This window comes from Manis pentadactyla, chromosome 11 (genome assembly GCF_030020395.1).
Source record: "Manis pentadactyla isolate mManPen7 chromosome 11, mManPen7.hap1, whole genome shotgun sequence".
NCBI classification, from domain to species: domain Eukaryota; kingdom Metazoa; phylum Chordata; class Mammalia; order Pholidota; family Manidae; genus Manis; species Manis pentadactyla.
Window position 1 is genome coordinate 12,397,047 of NC_080029.1, and position 14,221 is coordinate 12,411,267.

At 35.7% G+C, this 14,221-nt stretch overlaps 1 protein-coding gene across 6 annotated transcripts in view; it reads left to right on the forward strand.

Annotated features, from left to right (window-relative positions):
- Positions 1 to 13,260, forward strand: part of TC2N (tandem C2 domains, nuclear) — a 63,923-nt gene extending 50,663 nt beyond the window's left edge. For 5 of the 6 annotated variants that reach the window (XM_036882272.2, XM_036882269.2, XM_036882270.2 and 2 more), the window contains exons 11-12: positions 6,367 to 6,566; positions 8,400 to 13,260. In XM_036882272.2, the coding sequence (XP_036738167.1) occupies positions 6,367 to 6,566; positions 8,400 to 8,510 (311 nt within the window). In that variant the 3' untranslated portion in view covers positions 8,511 to 13,260. Of the gene's footprint in view, positions 1 to 6,366; positions 6,567 to 8,399 lie in introns of those variants that run through there. The other variant, XM_057488206.1, reaches the window with a different exon arrangement.
- Positions 13,261 to 14,221: the final 961 nt, after the last annotated feature.

Here is a 14,221-nt window from a genome sequence, read left to right on the forward strand (position 1 = left end):
GAAAATAAACAAAATAGATAAACCCCTAGCCAGACTTATTAAGAGAAAAAGAGAATCTACATGCATCAACAGAATCACAAATGAGAAAGGAAAAATCACGACAGGCCCCACAGAAATACAAAGAATTATTAGAGAATACTATGAAAATCTATATGCTAACAAGCTGGAAAACCTAGAAGAAGGGAAAACTTTCTAGAAAAATACAACCTTCCAAGGCTAACCAAGGAAGAAACAGAAAAATCTAAACAGACCGTTTACTAGCAACGAGATTGAATTGGTAATCAAAAAACTACTCAAGGACAAAACGACCGGGCCAGATGAATTCATTGCTGAATTTTATCAGACATATAGATAAGACATAATACCCATTCTCCTTAAAGTTTTCCTAAAAATAGAAGAGGCGGGAATACTTCCAAACTCATTCTATGAAGCCAGCATCACTCTAATACCAATACCAGGCAAAGACTCCACCAGAAAAGAAAAATTACAGACCAATATCCCTGATGAACATAGATGCAAAAACACTCAACAAAATATTAGCAAACCAAATTAAAATATACATCAAGAAGATCATACACCATGATCAAGTGGCATTCATCTCAGGGATGCAAGGATGGTACAGAATTCGAAAATCCATCAACATTATCCACTACAACAACAAAAAGAAGGACAAAAATCACATGATAATCTCCATAGACGCTGAAAAGCATTCAACAAAATTCAACATCCATTCATGATAAAAACTCTCACAAAATGGGTATAGAGGGCAAGTACCTCAACATAATAAAGGCCATATATGACAAACCCACAGCCAATATCATACTTAACAGCGAGAAGCTGAAAGCTTTTCCTCTAAGATCGGGACCAAGACAGGGATGCCCACTCTCCCCACTGTTATTCAACATAGTACTGGAGGTCCTAGCCACGGCAATCAGACAACACAAAGAAATACAGGCATCCAGATTGGTAAAGAATAAGTCATACTGTCCTTATTTGCAGATGGCATGATATTGTACATAAAAAACCCTAAAGACTCCACTCCAAAACTACTAGAACAAATATTGGAATTCAGTAAAGTTGCAGGATACAAAATTAACACACAGAAATGTGTTGCTTTCCTATACACTAACAATGAACTAGCAGAAAGAGAAATCAGGAAAACAATCCCATTCACAATTTCATCAAAAAGAGTAAAATACTTAGGAATAAAGCTAACCTAGGAAGTGAAAGACCTATACCCTGAAAACTACAAGACACTCTTAAGAGAAATTAAAGAGGACACTAACAAATGGAAACTCATCCCATGCTCTTGGCTAGGAAGAATTAATATTGTCAAAATGGTCATCCTGCCTAAAGCAATCTTCAGATTCAATGCAATACCTATCAAAATACTGACAGTATTCTTCAACCAACTGGAACAAATAGTCGTAAAATTCATGTAGAACCACAAAAGACCCCAAATAGCCAAAGCAATCCTGAGAAGAAAGAATAAAGCAGGGGGGGATCTCACTTCCCAACTTCAAGCTCTACTGCAAAGCCACAGTAATTAAGACAGTTTGGTACTGGCAGAAGAACAGAGCCACAGACTAGTGGAACAGAATAGAAACTGGACATTAACCCAAACATATATGTCATTTAATATATGATAAAGGACCCATGAACATACAGTGGGGAAATGACAGCCTCTTCAACAACTGGTGTTGGCAAAACTGGACAGCTACATGTAAGAGAATGAAACTGGATCATTGCCTAACCCCATACACAAAAGTAAATTCGAAATGGATTAAAGACTTGAATTTAAGTCATGAAACCATGAAACTCTTAGGAAAAAACATAGCCAAAAATCTCCTGGACATAAACATGAGCAACTTCTTCATGAACATATCTCCCCCGGGCAAAGAAAACAAAAGCAGAAATGAACAAGTGGGACTATATCAAGCTGAAAAGCTTCTGTACAGCAAAGGACACCACCAGTAGAACAAAAAGGCATCCTACAGTATGGGAGAATATATTCATAAATGACAGATCCGATAAAGGATTGACATCCCAAATAGGTAAAGAGCTCACCCACCTCAACAAACAAAAAGCAAATAATCCAATTAAAAAATGGTCAGAGGAGCTGGACAGACTGTTCTCCAGATAAGAAATTCAAATGGCCAATAGACACATGAAAACATGCTCCACATCACTAGTCATCAGAGAAATGCAAATTAAAACCACAATGAGATATCACCTCACACCAGTAAGGATCGCCACCATCCAAAAGACAAACAATAATAAATGTTGGCGAAGTTGCTGAGAAAGGGGAACCCTCCTGTATTGCTGGTGGGAATGTAAATTATTAGTTCAACCATTGTGGAAAACAGTATGGAGGTTCGTCAACAAACTCAAAATCTCAAAATAGAAATACCATTTGACCCAGAAATTCCACTCCTAGGAATTTACCCTAAGGATGCAGCAGCCCAGTTTGAAAAAGACGTATGCACCCCTATGTTTATCGCAGCACTATTTACAAAAGCCAAGAAATGGAAGCAACCTAAGTATCCATCAGTAGATGAATGGATAAAGAAGATGTGGTACATATACACAATGGAATATTATTCAGCCATAAGAAGAAAACAAATCCCACCATTTGCCACAACATAGATGGTGCTAGAGGGTATTATGCTCAGTGAAATAAGCCAGGCAGAGAAAGACAAGTATCAAATGATTTCACTCATCTGTGGAGTATAAGAACAGAGAAAAAAACTGAAGGGGCAAAACAGCAGCAGACTCACAGAACCCAAGAATGGACTAACAGTTATTAAAGGGGAAGGGATTGGGGAGGATGGGTGGGAAGGGAGGGTAAGGGGCAGAATAAAAAAGAGAGGGGGCACTATGATTAGCATCTGTAATGTGGGATTGGGGCACAGGGAGGGCTGTACAACACAGAGAAGACAACTAGTGAATCTACTGCATCTTACAATGCTGATGGACAGTGACTGTAATGGGGTTTGTGCGGGGGACCTGGTGATGGGGGAGTCTAGTAAACATAATGTTCCTCATGTAATTGTAGAATAATCATACAAAATAAAAAAAGCATTTGACAAAATTCAACATCCATTCATGATAAAAACTCTCAACAAAATGGGTGTAGAGGGTGCTTACCTCAACATAATAATGGTCATATATAACAAGCCACCCCTAACGTACTCAGTGGTGAAAGGCTGAAAACTTCCTCTAAAATCAGGAACAAGACAAGGATGTCTGCTGTCACCACTTTTCTTCAACATAGTACTGGAGGTCCTAGCCACAGCAGACAAGACAGATGCATCCAGATTGGTAATGAAGAAGTTAAACTGTCATTTACAGATGACATATTACACATAGAAAACCCTAAAGATTCCACCAAAAAAACTGTTAGGACTAGTAACTGAATTCAGCAAAGTTGCAGGATACAAAATTAATACACAGAAATCTGTTGCATTCCTACATACTAACAATGTACCAGCAGAAAGAGAAATCAAGATAACAATTCCATTCACAGCTGTATCAAAAAGAATAAAATACCTAGGATTAAACCAAGGAGATGAGAGACCTTCACTCTGAAAACAAAGACATTCATCAGAAAAATTAAAGAAGACACCAATAAATGAAAATCTGTCCCATGCTTGTGGATAGGAAGAATTAATGTCAAAATAGCCTTAATGCCCAAAGCAATTTACAGATTCAGTGCAATCCCTATCAAAATACCGATAGCATTTTTCAATAAACTAGAACAAATCGTTCTAAAATTCATATGGAACCACAGAAGACCCTATACAGCCAAAGCAATCCTGAGAAAGAACAAAGATGGGGGGATTACGTTTCCTGACTTCAGGCTCTACTACAAAACTACAGTAATCAAAGCAGTGTGGTACTGGCACAAGAACAGACCCATAGAACAATGGAACAGAGTCGAGACCCCAGATATAACCTATGCATATATGGGCAATTAATATATGGTAAAGTAGCCATGAATATACAGCACAGAAAAGACAGCTTCTACAGTAACTGGTGTTGGGAAAACTGAACAGCTACATGCAAGAGAATAAACTGGATTACAGTCTAACTCCATACATGAAAGTAAACTCAAAATGGACCAATGACCTGAATGTAAGTCATGCAACCATAAACCCTTAGAAGAAAACATAGGTAAAAATCTCTTGAACATAAGCATGAGCCATTTTTTTCCTGGACACATCTCAGGCAAAGTAAACAAAATAAAAAATGAACAAGTGGAACTTCATCAAACTAAAAACCGTCTCTACAGCAAAGGACACTATTAGAAGAACAAAAAGGTGACCCACAGTATTGGAGAATATATTCATAAATGATTTATCTAATAAGGGGTTAACATCTAAAGTATATAAATAACTCATACACCTCAACACCAGAAAAACAAATAACATGATTAAAAAATGGGCAGAGGGCCTGAACAGACATTTCTCCAAAGAAGAAATACAGGTGGCCAACAGGCACATGAAAAGATGTGTCCATATTGCTAATCCTCAGGGAAATGCAAATCAAAACCACAGTGAGACACCACCTCACACCAGTTAGGATGGCCACTATCCAAAAGACAAGAAATAGCAAGTGTTCGTGAGGTTGTGGAAAAGTGGGAACAGTCCTACATTGTTGGTGGGAATGTAAATTGGTACAGCCACTGTGGAACGCAGTATTTGGGGTTCCTCAAAAAACTAAAAATAGAAACATATGATCCAGTAAATTCCACTTCTAGGAATTTACCCCAAAGAAACAAAGTTCCTAATTCAAAAAGATGTATGCACCCCTATGTTTATCACCATATTATTTACAATAACCGAGATATGGAAGCAGCCTAAGTGTCCAGCAATAGGTGAATGGGTAAAGACAATGTACATATACACAACGGAATATTCCTCAGCCATAATAAAAGAAATCCTGCCATTTGCAGCAACATGGAAGGATATAGAAGGTATTGAACTAAGTGAAACAAGCCATGCAGAGAAAGACAAATACCATATGATTTCACTTATTTGTGGAATATAAATACAAGCAAAACAAAATGAACAAAATAACAGTGACTCATATACACTGAGAAGTGACTGGTGGTTACCATCAGGGAGGGGTTGAGGTGGGTGGTTTGAAGGGTGAGGGAGATAAAGGGGCACAAAAATCTCAGTGATAATGTAGATTGGGCATGGGGATAGTAATAATGCATGAAGAATATAGCCATTGATTCTGTAACATCTTCCTATGTTGACAGATAGTAACTTCAGTAGTGGGGGTGAGGATTTAATAATACGGCTAACTGTTGAACTACTGTGATGTATATTTGAAATCAGTGTAAGATTATATATCAATGATACTTCAATTTAAAAAATGCAGAAAAAAAAACTGAGCAAATAAAGTTCAACGTGGCATCAAAAGAGTAAGTTACCAGGACTACATAGGGTTAATTCTAAGAAACAAGGACAACGTTTACAGATGCAATTTATTACATTAACAGGTGTCTTCCTTTAATCAAAACTTATTAACAGAATTACCAGTGATCTCCATTTTGTAAATCTAATGGTCATTCTCATCCTCACTTTGATGCTCCCCCCTTTTTGGAAGTTCCCTCCTCACTTTCTTGCTGCTCTGGCAACCCCGGTTCTCTCCCAGGGCTGCTCAGGTTAGTCAAACTGCCCTTTTTGCTTGAGCTGTAGGTACTGTGTCAGACTACGGTGTATGCTTAGATGAAGAGCTCTGTAAATTTGAATTTACCCAATGCAGTTCCCATCTTTAAAGCGTTGACTTTCCTACAGGTCCTTCCAGCTTTTGGCCAATCTTTATTTAGTGTTTGAACAGTTGTTTTTTATATTTTTCCCAGAGTTATAATTGTTATATGTGGGAAGGTTAGTTTGTACAAGCTATTCTGCTATCACTGGAAGCACTATATCTCAAATTTATTTAAAGAATAGATTTTCTCTAGCTGGACATGTGTATAACTTCTGGAGTCTAAGCAAAGAATTTTACCCATGTTAAAATTGAGAAATAAATTCCTCCAGCTGTCCAAAGAGTTGGCACCTCTTGTGTAATCCTTTTCAGTGTGTGTTCCTTTGCTGCTGATTGTTATTTATGCCTACAGTTCCAGTCTTTGATGGCATTCAGATTAGAGGAAGATTAAATTTGAGGTTACAGTAGTTATTTGTGAAGTTTGATAGAAATTGTAGTTTACTAGAGTTGTTTTCTGTTATGAGAATAGCTCATCAGATTTTTACAAGCAGCTTATTTATATTTTTACAGTGAATATAATATGTACATATATGTCTTTATGTGGTATTTTAAATGAAATTTTATATATCAAAATTTATTATTTTTTAGGTTTTTTTGTGAAGGTGGCAATGTTTAGCTCAGGAGAGTTGATTTACAAAAAAAAGACACGTTTACTGAAGGCCTCCAATGGAAGAGTGAAGTGGGGAGAGACTATGATTTTTCCACTTATACAGAATGAAAAAGAAATTCTTTTTCTCATTAAGCTTTATAGTCGAAGCTCTGTAAGAAGACGACACTTTGTGGGGCAGGTTAGTAGGGAGTTTTTATCTTGAATTCTTTCATTGTACTTTCCTATATATTTAAGCAGTTGGTTAACAAAGGAAATAAAGGATAAAACTGAAGTTGAATAGAGTAAAATTCTTCAACATCATAAATTAAAATCCAGTGTTACCACAAAAAAATCAAATCTTGTCAGACCTTTGCTTTAATTGAAATAGTTGGAATGTCCGAATAATCAAGCTTCTTAATTTAAAATAAGTCTTTTCTGAGCTTTTCAACTTTAGAACTGTAAGGAAGATAAATTTTTCAGTACTGCTGACTTGTTCCTTGTGAAGGAGGTAACACTAAGTGTTTAAATCAAGTTTCTTAAGGCTGCAGATATCCAACTCTATTGTTTCATGTTCTATTTAAAATTTAACTCTATGCTATCAGCTGAATTATGTCAGATTTGAATTCCTAAACAACATCAAGTTTAACAGTGGTTGTGATATTTCTTTGTTAATATTAAGATGTTATTAGCATTAACATTAGATGTTATTAGCAATTTATGTGAAATCATCAAGTTGTATGTGAATTTTCAAGGATTGATGTTAACTATGGCTCACTTCATAATATTTTTCCTAAAATATTTGTAAAAAACATAGTTTTGTTTTTCATTTACTCTTATTTGGAAAAGAGTTTGAAATCGAGAATTCATATAACTAGCATACTTTTCATAGCCATTAGGACTATGAAGTGAATTCAATTAAAGTTTTTTTGTATCATCAAGCTTCAACTCATATGTGAGTGGAATAGGAGATTTACATAACATGATTTTCAGGGTAACTTTTTCGACGATTTCATTCTCTTGGTTGGGATTCTAGTTAAGAATAGTTCTGGAAAGGTTCTTGCTGGTCATCTGTTCCCTGTGGCTTCTCTGGTAGCCTGAGGAGCCATCAGTGATGACATAGCCAAGTGGTGGAATCAAGGTCTCCTATTCCTGTATCAACTGGAGTACTTTGATGTTAATCTGTTTTATGTATTGGATTTGTTTATAAGATTTTATTTGAAGGAAAAGTTCTTCAGACCAAGAAATTAAGGGGAAAAATTTTGTTTGAAAACCAGTGATCTGCTCCAATTTCTTTATTTAAAATAATTAGAACTGAGTCTCAGAGAAGTTAGTTCCACAATAACTTTTGCTATTGCCATTTGTTAGTGCCAGAGCTGAGGTGAGAATTCAGGTTCTGGATTCCTTGTCCATCTGGCCTCCACATCTAACCATCATGACATCTTATATTTGCATAACACTAGATAGTTTTCCAAGTTCATACACATCTATTATCTAAAGTTACATAAGTGATAGTACTGTGAAATTATTTACTAGGGGTCAAGAATGACTATTAGATTTAAAATTACAAATTACAGTTTACAAATTAAAAATCACAGTTTTATTTAATGTAAAAGCTGCTTAAAAATTCACATTCCTTACCAATCTAATTTAAATGATTAAATTAGTCTCAGTTAATCTTTACAAAATGTTTTAAAGTGATCAGGACCAATTACAAGTTGAGCTCCTAGATTTTTTATTGAATAAGAAAGGATATTAATAACTCTTGGGGGGAAATGATACTGCAATATCTCACATTGAATTTTTAAATTGAGTTATGTCATATAAAATAGTCTTCAGAGTGACTAGGTTAAATGTTTTAACATTTAAGTTTCAGACAGAGAAATCAAACAATGTTTTAGAAAAATGAAAAGATGTTTAATTGCATATGTGTAAACCAAACTTCCAGTTGTCTTTCATGAATAAGGGTAATTAACTGTTTGAACTCAGTTACCATTCATTGTGTTATGTTAAATGATGTATTGTTCCTTTACAGATTTGGATAAGCGAAGAGAGTAATAACACTGAAGCAGCAAACCAGTGGAAAGAGACAGTTACAAATCCAGAAAAAGTTGTTATCAAGTGGCACAAATTAAATCCATATTGAAGACTTCACACATTAATAGGGTGAAGAACTTGATACTCTTTTAGAAGACTTAAAATTTCTATTTGCTACCAATGAGAAGAGACAAATCATTTGTCAGTTCATTTATGGAGGCTATAATTGTAGTATAAATGGATCTTTTAGAAAATTATAACAAATATAGAATAAATTATATCAGATATCCAAAATAAAGGAAATGTTTTAAAACTGTGCCAAAATAGACAATAAAATAAAAGGTGGTATGACTAGGGCAACTAAATAAATTATAAAATCAATGAGAATGTAAACCATAGGTAGTTGTTGCTAATACTATGTTTATGGGGTTTTTTTTTGTTTTTCAAAATCTAGTATGTCATGGCTCTGTTAGTACTATTGGGCATTTAGAAGACTCTACCACTATTTCAGTGCTAATCATTACTGATTAGATCTTGACTCCACTATTTAGCTCTTGCTACATGTTTTCTCTTAGAAAGCAAAACTGAGCAGAACCACTTCAGCTCCTCTGTTTTTAGGGAAAGTTTGTCCTGTGTTGATAATTTCTTGCCCATAAGGCATCCCATTGCTACTTTGTAAGCTATTTATCTCCAAGAAACTTCAGATGTAGAACACTACATTTTGGCAAGAATAAACAAAAATAACAGAGGTTGAAGTTTATTTGGAAAACCAGTATACACATATACTGATAAATTTTCCTCCTTCAAATACTTTACTCTTTGTTTTAATTGGAGTTGAAATAAGACTATCATCCATATAGCCCATCCTAATTAGCAGAATTAAGTGAGCTTAAATAACGAATTCAGTATTTTATACAATCCCTTGTTTTTAGTTTTTTAAATACGAATTACTTGTTCTGTAATCCACAATATTAGAGTATTTTCCCATGTTTTTCAAATGATCATATATGATAACACTGTATAGCAAATAATTGCTATTGCAGTTTCTCACAGGTAATCATTAGAACTCAGTATGTCAGGATAATTTCAGTTTAGTTGACCATACAAACCATGGCCGAAAGAACAGCTGTTAAGAGAAACAGTGCCAACCCTGATCTTGGAAAATCTGACTTATTTTTTGATAATGAGTAGACCAAGTTCTGTATGTTCATGGCCTTACGTTTTTCTTTCTTACCTTGTCTCACACATGTCAAGAGATAGATGGTGATATTTTAGGCTAGAAGTATACTTTGCTATAGCTTAAACATGCCCTCTTTGTTCAGATCTTATGTTCTGTGTATTTCATTAAGGTTTTTCCAAATAAACATTTAATTGCCCTTTTCCTAGTTATCAGTTCCTCAAGCTACAAACTATACATAACTTTACACAGACTTTGATTCCGCTGCCTAGAATTTATTGTTATACCAGTGGTGTATTCTGGTTCTCTCTGACATTGTGCATTTTGAAATAATTTTTTTTAGATTTGTGAAAAATGGCTTATTGGTCAGTACTCCTATGGGCTTTTAAGAGAAATCACTTTGGCAGTATTTTGAATTTTTTGAGACAAACAGCAACTATACAAAAAGAAATTTAATAAGATTTTAAATACCTAAAACTGCTGTAAAAATTAAAGTCTATTTTAGAGCAGTTTTAGGTTCACAGCAAAACTAAGAGGAAGGCACAGAAGGTTTGTGTATACTTCCTACCTGCACATGCGCACAGCCTCCCTGTCAACATCTTGCACCAAAGTGGTTCTTTGTTAAACCTGATGAACCTACATTGACATATCATTATTACCCTACGTCCATAGTTTAGGATTCATGCCTGGTGTTGTGCATTCTGTGAGTTTTGACAAAACCATGACATGTATCCACCATTATAATATCATACAGAGCAGTTTCACTGCCCTAAAAATCCTCTTGAAATGCAACTATTTTTATAGCCCCCAAAAAAGTAAATGTATTGGCTTTTAGATAATAAATAACAGACTTTATTGTTGTAAAAAAATTTAAGATTTTATTTGAGCAGTTTTTTGTGTTTGCTTTTAATTCCTAAATTTACTATATGTAGTCATGTATTTAACTTTTAGTTATTTAATTTCAGTATTTTTACAGTGTGTGTATAATGTGTAACTTGAGGGAAGGCTGTGACTTCCTGATTTCTTGTGTGTCTTAGACTCTTAGGTAAATAAAACAATAAAAAGAAAGTCTTTTCATGTAGAAGACCTTTCCGGTAGAGAAGTATTGACACAACTAAGATCCCAAATATCTTAGAGATTACTTAAGCTTTTTTCAGGTGAAGAGGCACTGAAAACATGGTATTCTGGCTGTTTCTTTAATGCTTTAAGTGGAAATATAAAAAGAATCACATTCTTGACACACATAAGACGTCGGAAATAAAAAATAAAAAAGAGATGCTATGCAAAAACCACTTCTCTTTGTAGTTGCTTAGGTATTTCTTGACCTTTACCCACTTACAACAAAGAAAGGAACAAAAATGATGGTGGGTGACCAAAGAAAGTCATGGAAGGACTCACGTTGATCGCTGATAATTTGCACAGTACTAATCCCTAACAGTGTATTTATAAACTTTAAGATTAGTACAGTTAAGTAGCTCCATGTCAAAATATAATATCACTATTCAGCTTTAATTTGGTTTTCAATAATTTTTTTAGCAGAACTCCTAGAAAAGGTATCACTGAAGTGTATCAGTTTCAGTTCTCATCAGACTTTAAAAGGAACCAGTGGGATTTTTTTTTATTAAGGTATCATTGATATACAATCTTATGAAGGTTTCACATGAGCAATGTTGTGGTTACTACATTCACCTATCTTATCAAGTACCCTGCACTCCCCATTGCAGTCACTGTCCATCAGTGTAGTAAGATGCTCTAGAGTCACTACTTCTCTTCTCTGTGCTATATGGAACCAATGGGATTTTGAACATATGTAACTGGTCTGAAAATAACCCAAACTGAACTTCTGCTTAAATACAATATATGAATTTCTCTGATACTAATGTACTGAAACTGTATGTCCCAGCAATTGTTTCCATTGTTTAATCAAATAATTGCTCACTTATGAAGGCTTTTAGAAATTTGCAATAACTTTCAACTTTTTATATTGTGGTAGTAATGGGTATTTCAAAGATATACATTTCCTTCTGGTGTTAGGGAGGATATTTTAGAGAAGTACCAGAGAAAATACCTGTATCTACAATAGTTTCGAGAATGCTGTTTAGGGTTTTCCTGAGAAACAGAACCAATAGGAGATGATACATCTGTATCTATGTGTATTTCTTTTTCAATTATATGGAATTGGCTCATGTGTTTATGGAAGCTGAGAAATCTCACAATCTGCCATGCCTACTGGAGACCCAGGAAAGTTAGTATAACTCAGTCTAAATCTGAAGGTCAGAGAACCAAAGAAACCAGTGGTGTAAATCCTAGTCTGAGGGCAGAAGATGAGATTATGTCCCAGCTGAGCAGTGAAGCAGGAAAAAAAAGGTAATTCTTCCTCCCTCTGCCTTTTGTTCTATTTAGGCTCTCAACAGATCGAAGGATGCCCACCCACATTCGGGAGAGCAATTTACTGAGTCCACTGATGAAAATGCTAATCTTGTCCAGAAACACTGTTACAGACACATCAAGAAACAAAATGTAATCTAGGCACACTGGCTGATCAGGCTGACACATAAAATTAGCTATGACAGACACCTGGTGTTCTCTTGATGCATCAGCTATAATTCTTGTTCAAAAAATAAATTTCAAATGAAGTTTGGGCTGAAACACTGAGTTGAGCAAAGAATTATGGAAAGTAGGTGCATATGAAGCACCACATCCGTTTTGAGATACAGATTTAAGATTTAAAAAGACTTTAGAAGAGTTCATGTTCCTTCAGCTTCTCACCACAACCTTACTTTTTAACCCATATCCATCTTCCATTAAGTTAGTCCTTTCTAGTGAATTCTGAATCTTGTCTCTCTTCTTTGTCAGGGGTCTCATTCCATTTGTTATGCCTATTGTCTCCTATTCCTTGAAGCTCTCCTTCGCTACTGTATTCTTCCTATCTCCTTGGAGCATGCATGACTGTCTCAAAACAAGATGGTGATGTGTCCAATGGAAGAGCCCAACAGACATAATTTTGGGGTTTTCTGTATTGATGAAGAAACCTATGGAAACATGATACAAAGCACGAAAATGCAGCATGCTCCTGGTGTATGTACGTCTTCCCAGGTCTCTGGGGTCCCCCCTGAGGCATGCTCCTATGAATGAGTCTGCTTGTGCCTGGTGAAGAATCCCAGCAGCTGTTTTCATCCTCACCAGTGTTTATTCTTTCCTCCCTTTACTTCTCCCCTTGGGCTATTCATTCCTAAACATAGCCCTCATTTCTGCTTGGTCTGTAGGTGTTATTAACTGATAGGAAAGAGTCCCAACAAATTGCTGAGTAATTACTAAGAATTTAAGTGTAATTATCTCAATGAATGGGATAATTAGTTTCTCAGCATAGCGTCCATTAGGTCACCTATGTTTCAGACCTCTTTGCAGTCTACTTCCTTCTTTCACAAGATTTCTAGATAGACCTCTCAACCCATTCTAGATTTTGTTTTATTTGGTCTCCTCTTTATAATTTCTGAATTGTTTTCTTCTTAGCCTACTCTTTTCAGTCTTCCATCCCACCACTCTTCTGGACCTCATGCTGAAGCCTTAAATGATTTTCAGCTATTTTTTTTCTTTATTATTCATCAACTTTCTTAGCAGTAGATCTCTCCCACCTTCTTGAAACCACGTTTTCCTTTAGCTTTCACATCATTGTACTGTACTGTGTCTTATTATGTTTCTAGCCTTTTCTTCTCTGATGGCTCATCTTCATTCCACTTTAAAATTGAGAGTTCTTGAGGACTCAGTCATAGACTATCTTCTCTTCTCACCCTATGTTATCTCTCTGGGCAATCTCATCCATTCCCATGGCTTCAAATGCTATCGGCTAAAAGCTGCCAAATTTATCTCTACCTAAGTCTTGCTAATTGAGCTCCACTATCATTTAGTTAAGGTCATCTTTTCTTGAACAGATCCCAAACCAAAAGTTTGATTTCCCATTCCTACCATATATCTGGCCTCCATGGTTCCCCATTTAAGTAAAAGGAATGATCACCCGCCTGGTTGGTCATCCCAGAAACTTAGGCATCACTTTGGAACTCCTTTCTCATCTCTCTTCATCAGTCACCCTATCCAGAAACATGCATCCTGAGTAATCTTGAATTCAAGACCCACTTCTGCATCTTTGCCATAACCACCTAGTCAGACATCACTGTAGTGCTATACTCTCCCCGTAATTGGTCTTTCTGCCTCCTCCTTCCCTTTTAGTCCCTTCTCTACCCACCAGCCAAAGTTTCATATTTTTAAAGCAGGAATATGAGTGTCACTCCTTAGCTCCCATTGCTCGTGGTGTCAAGTCCAAAATTCTTAACATGGTCTACAGGGCCCTGCGTGATCTGAGCTCTGCCTTCCATTCCAGCCTCATCGTGAACTATTCCCACTGATCTGTTTTCAGTTCTTAGAAGGCAGTACGCACCTAGCTTTCTCAGTATCCTACACGTTTCATCTCTGTGGTATAGTTTTCCTCTACTCTTACCTTTGCTACATCCTGTTGTTTTTTTAGGTGATAGCTTAAATGTCTGTTCCTCAGAGAAGTCTTTTTTTTACATCTTAGGCAATGCTAAATCCTACTTTAATGTATAATTTTCCTTTATGGCTTTTATCATAATTGTGATTAAATAATT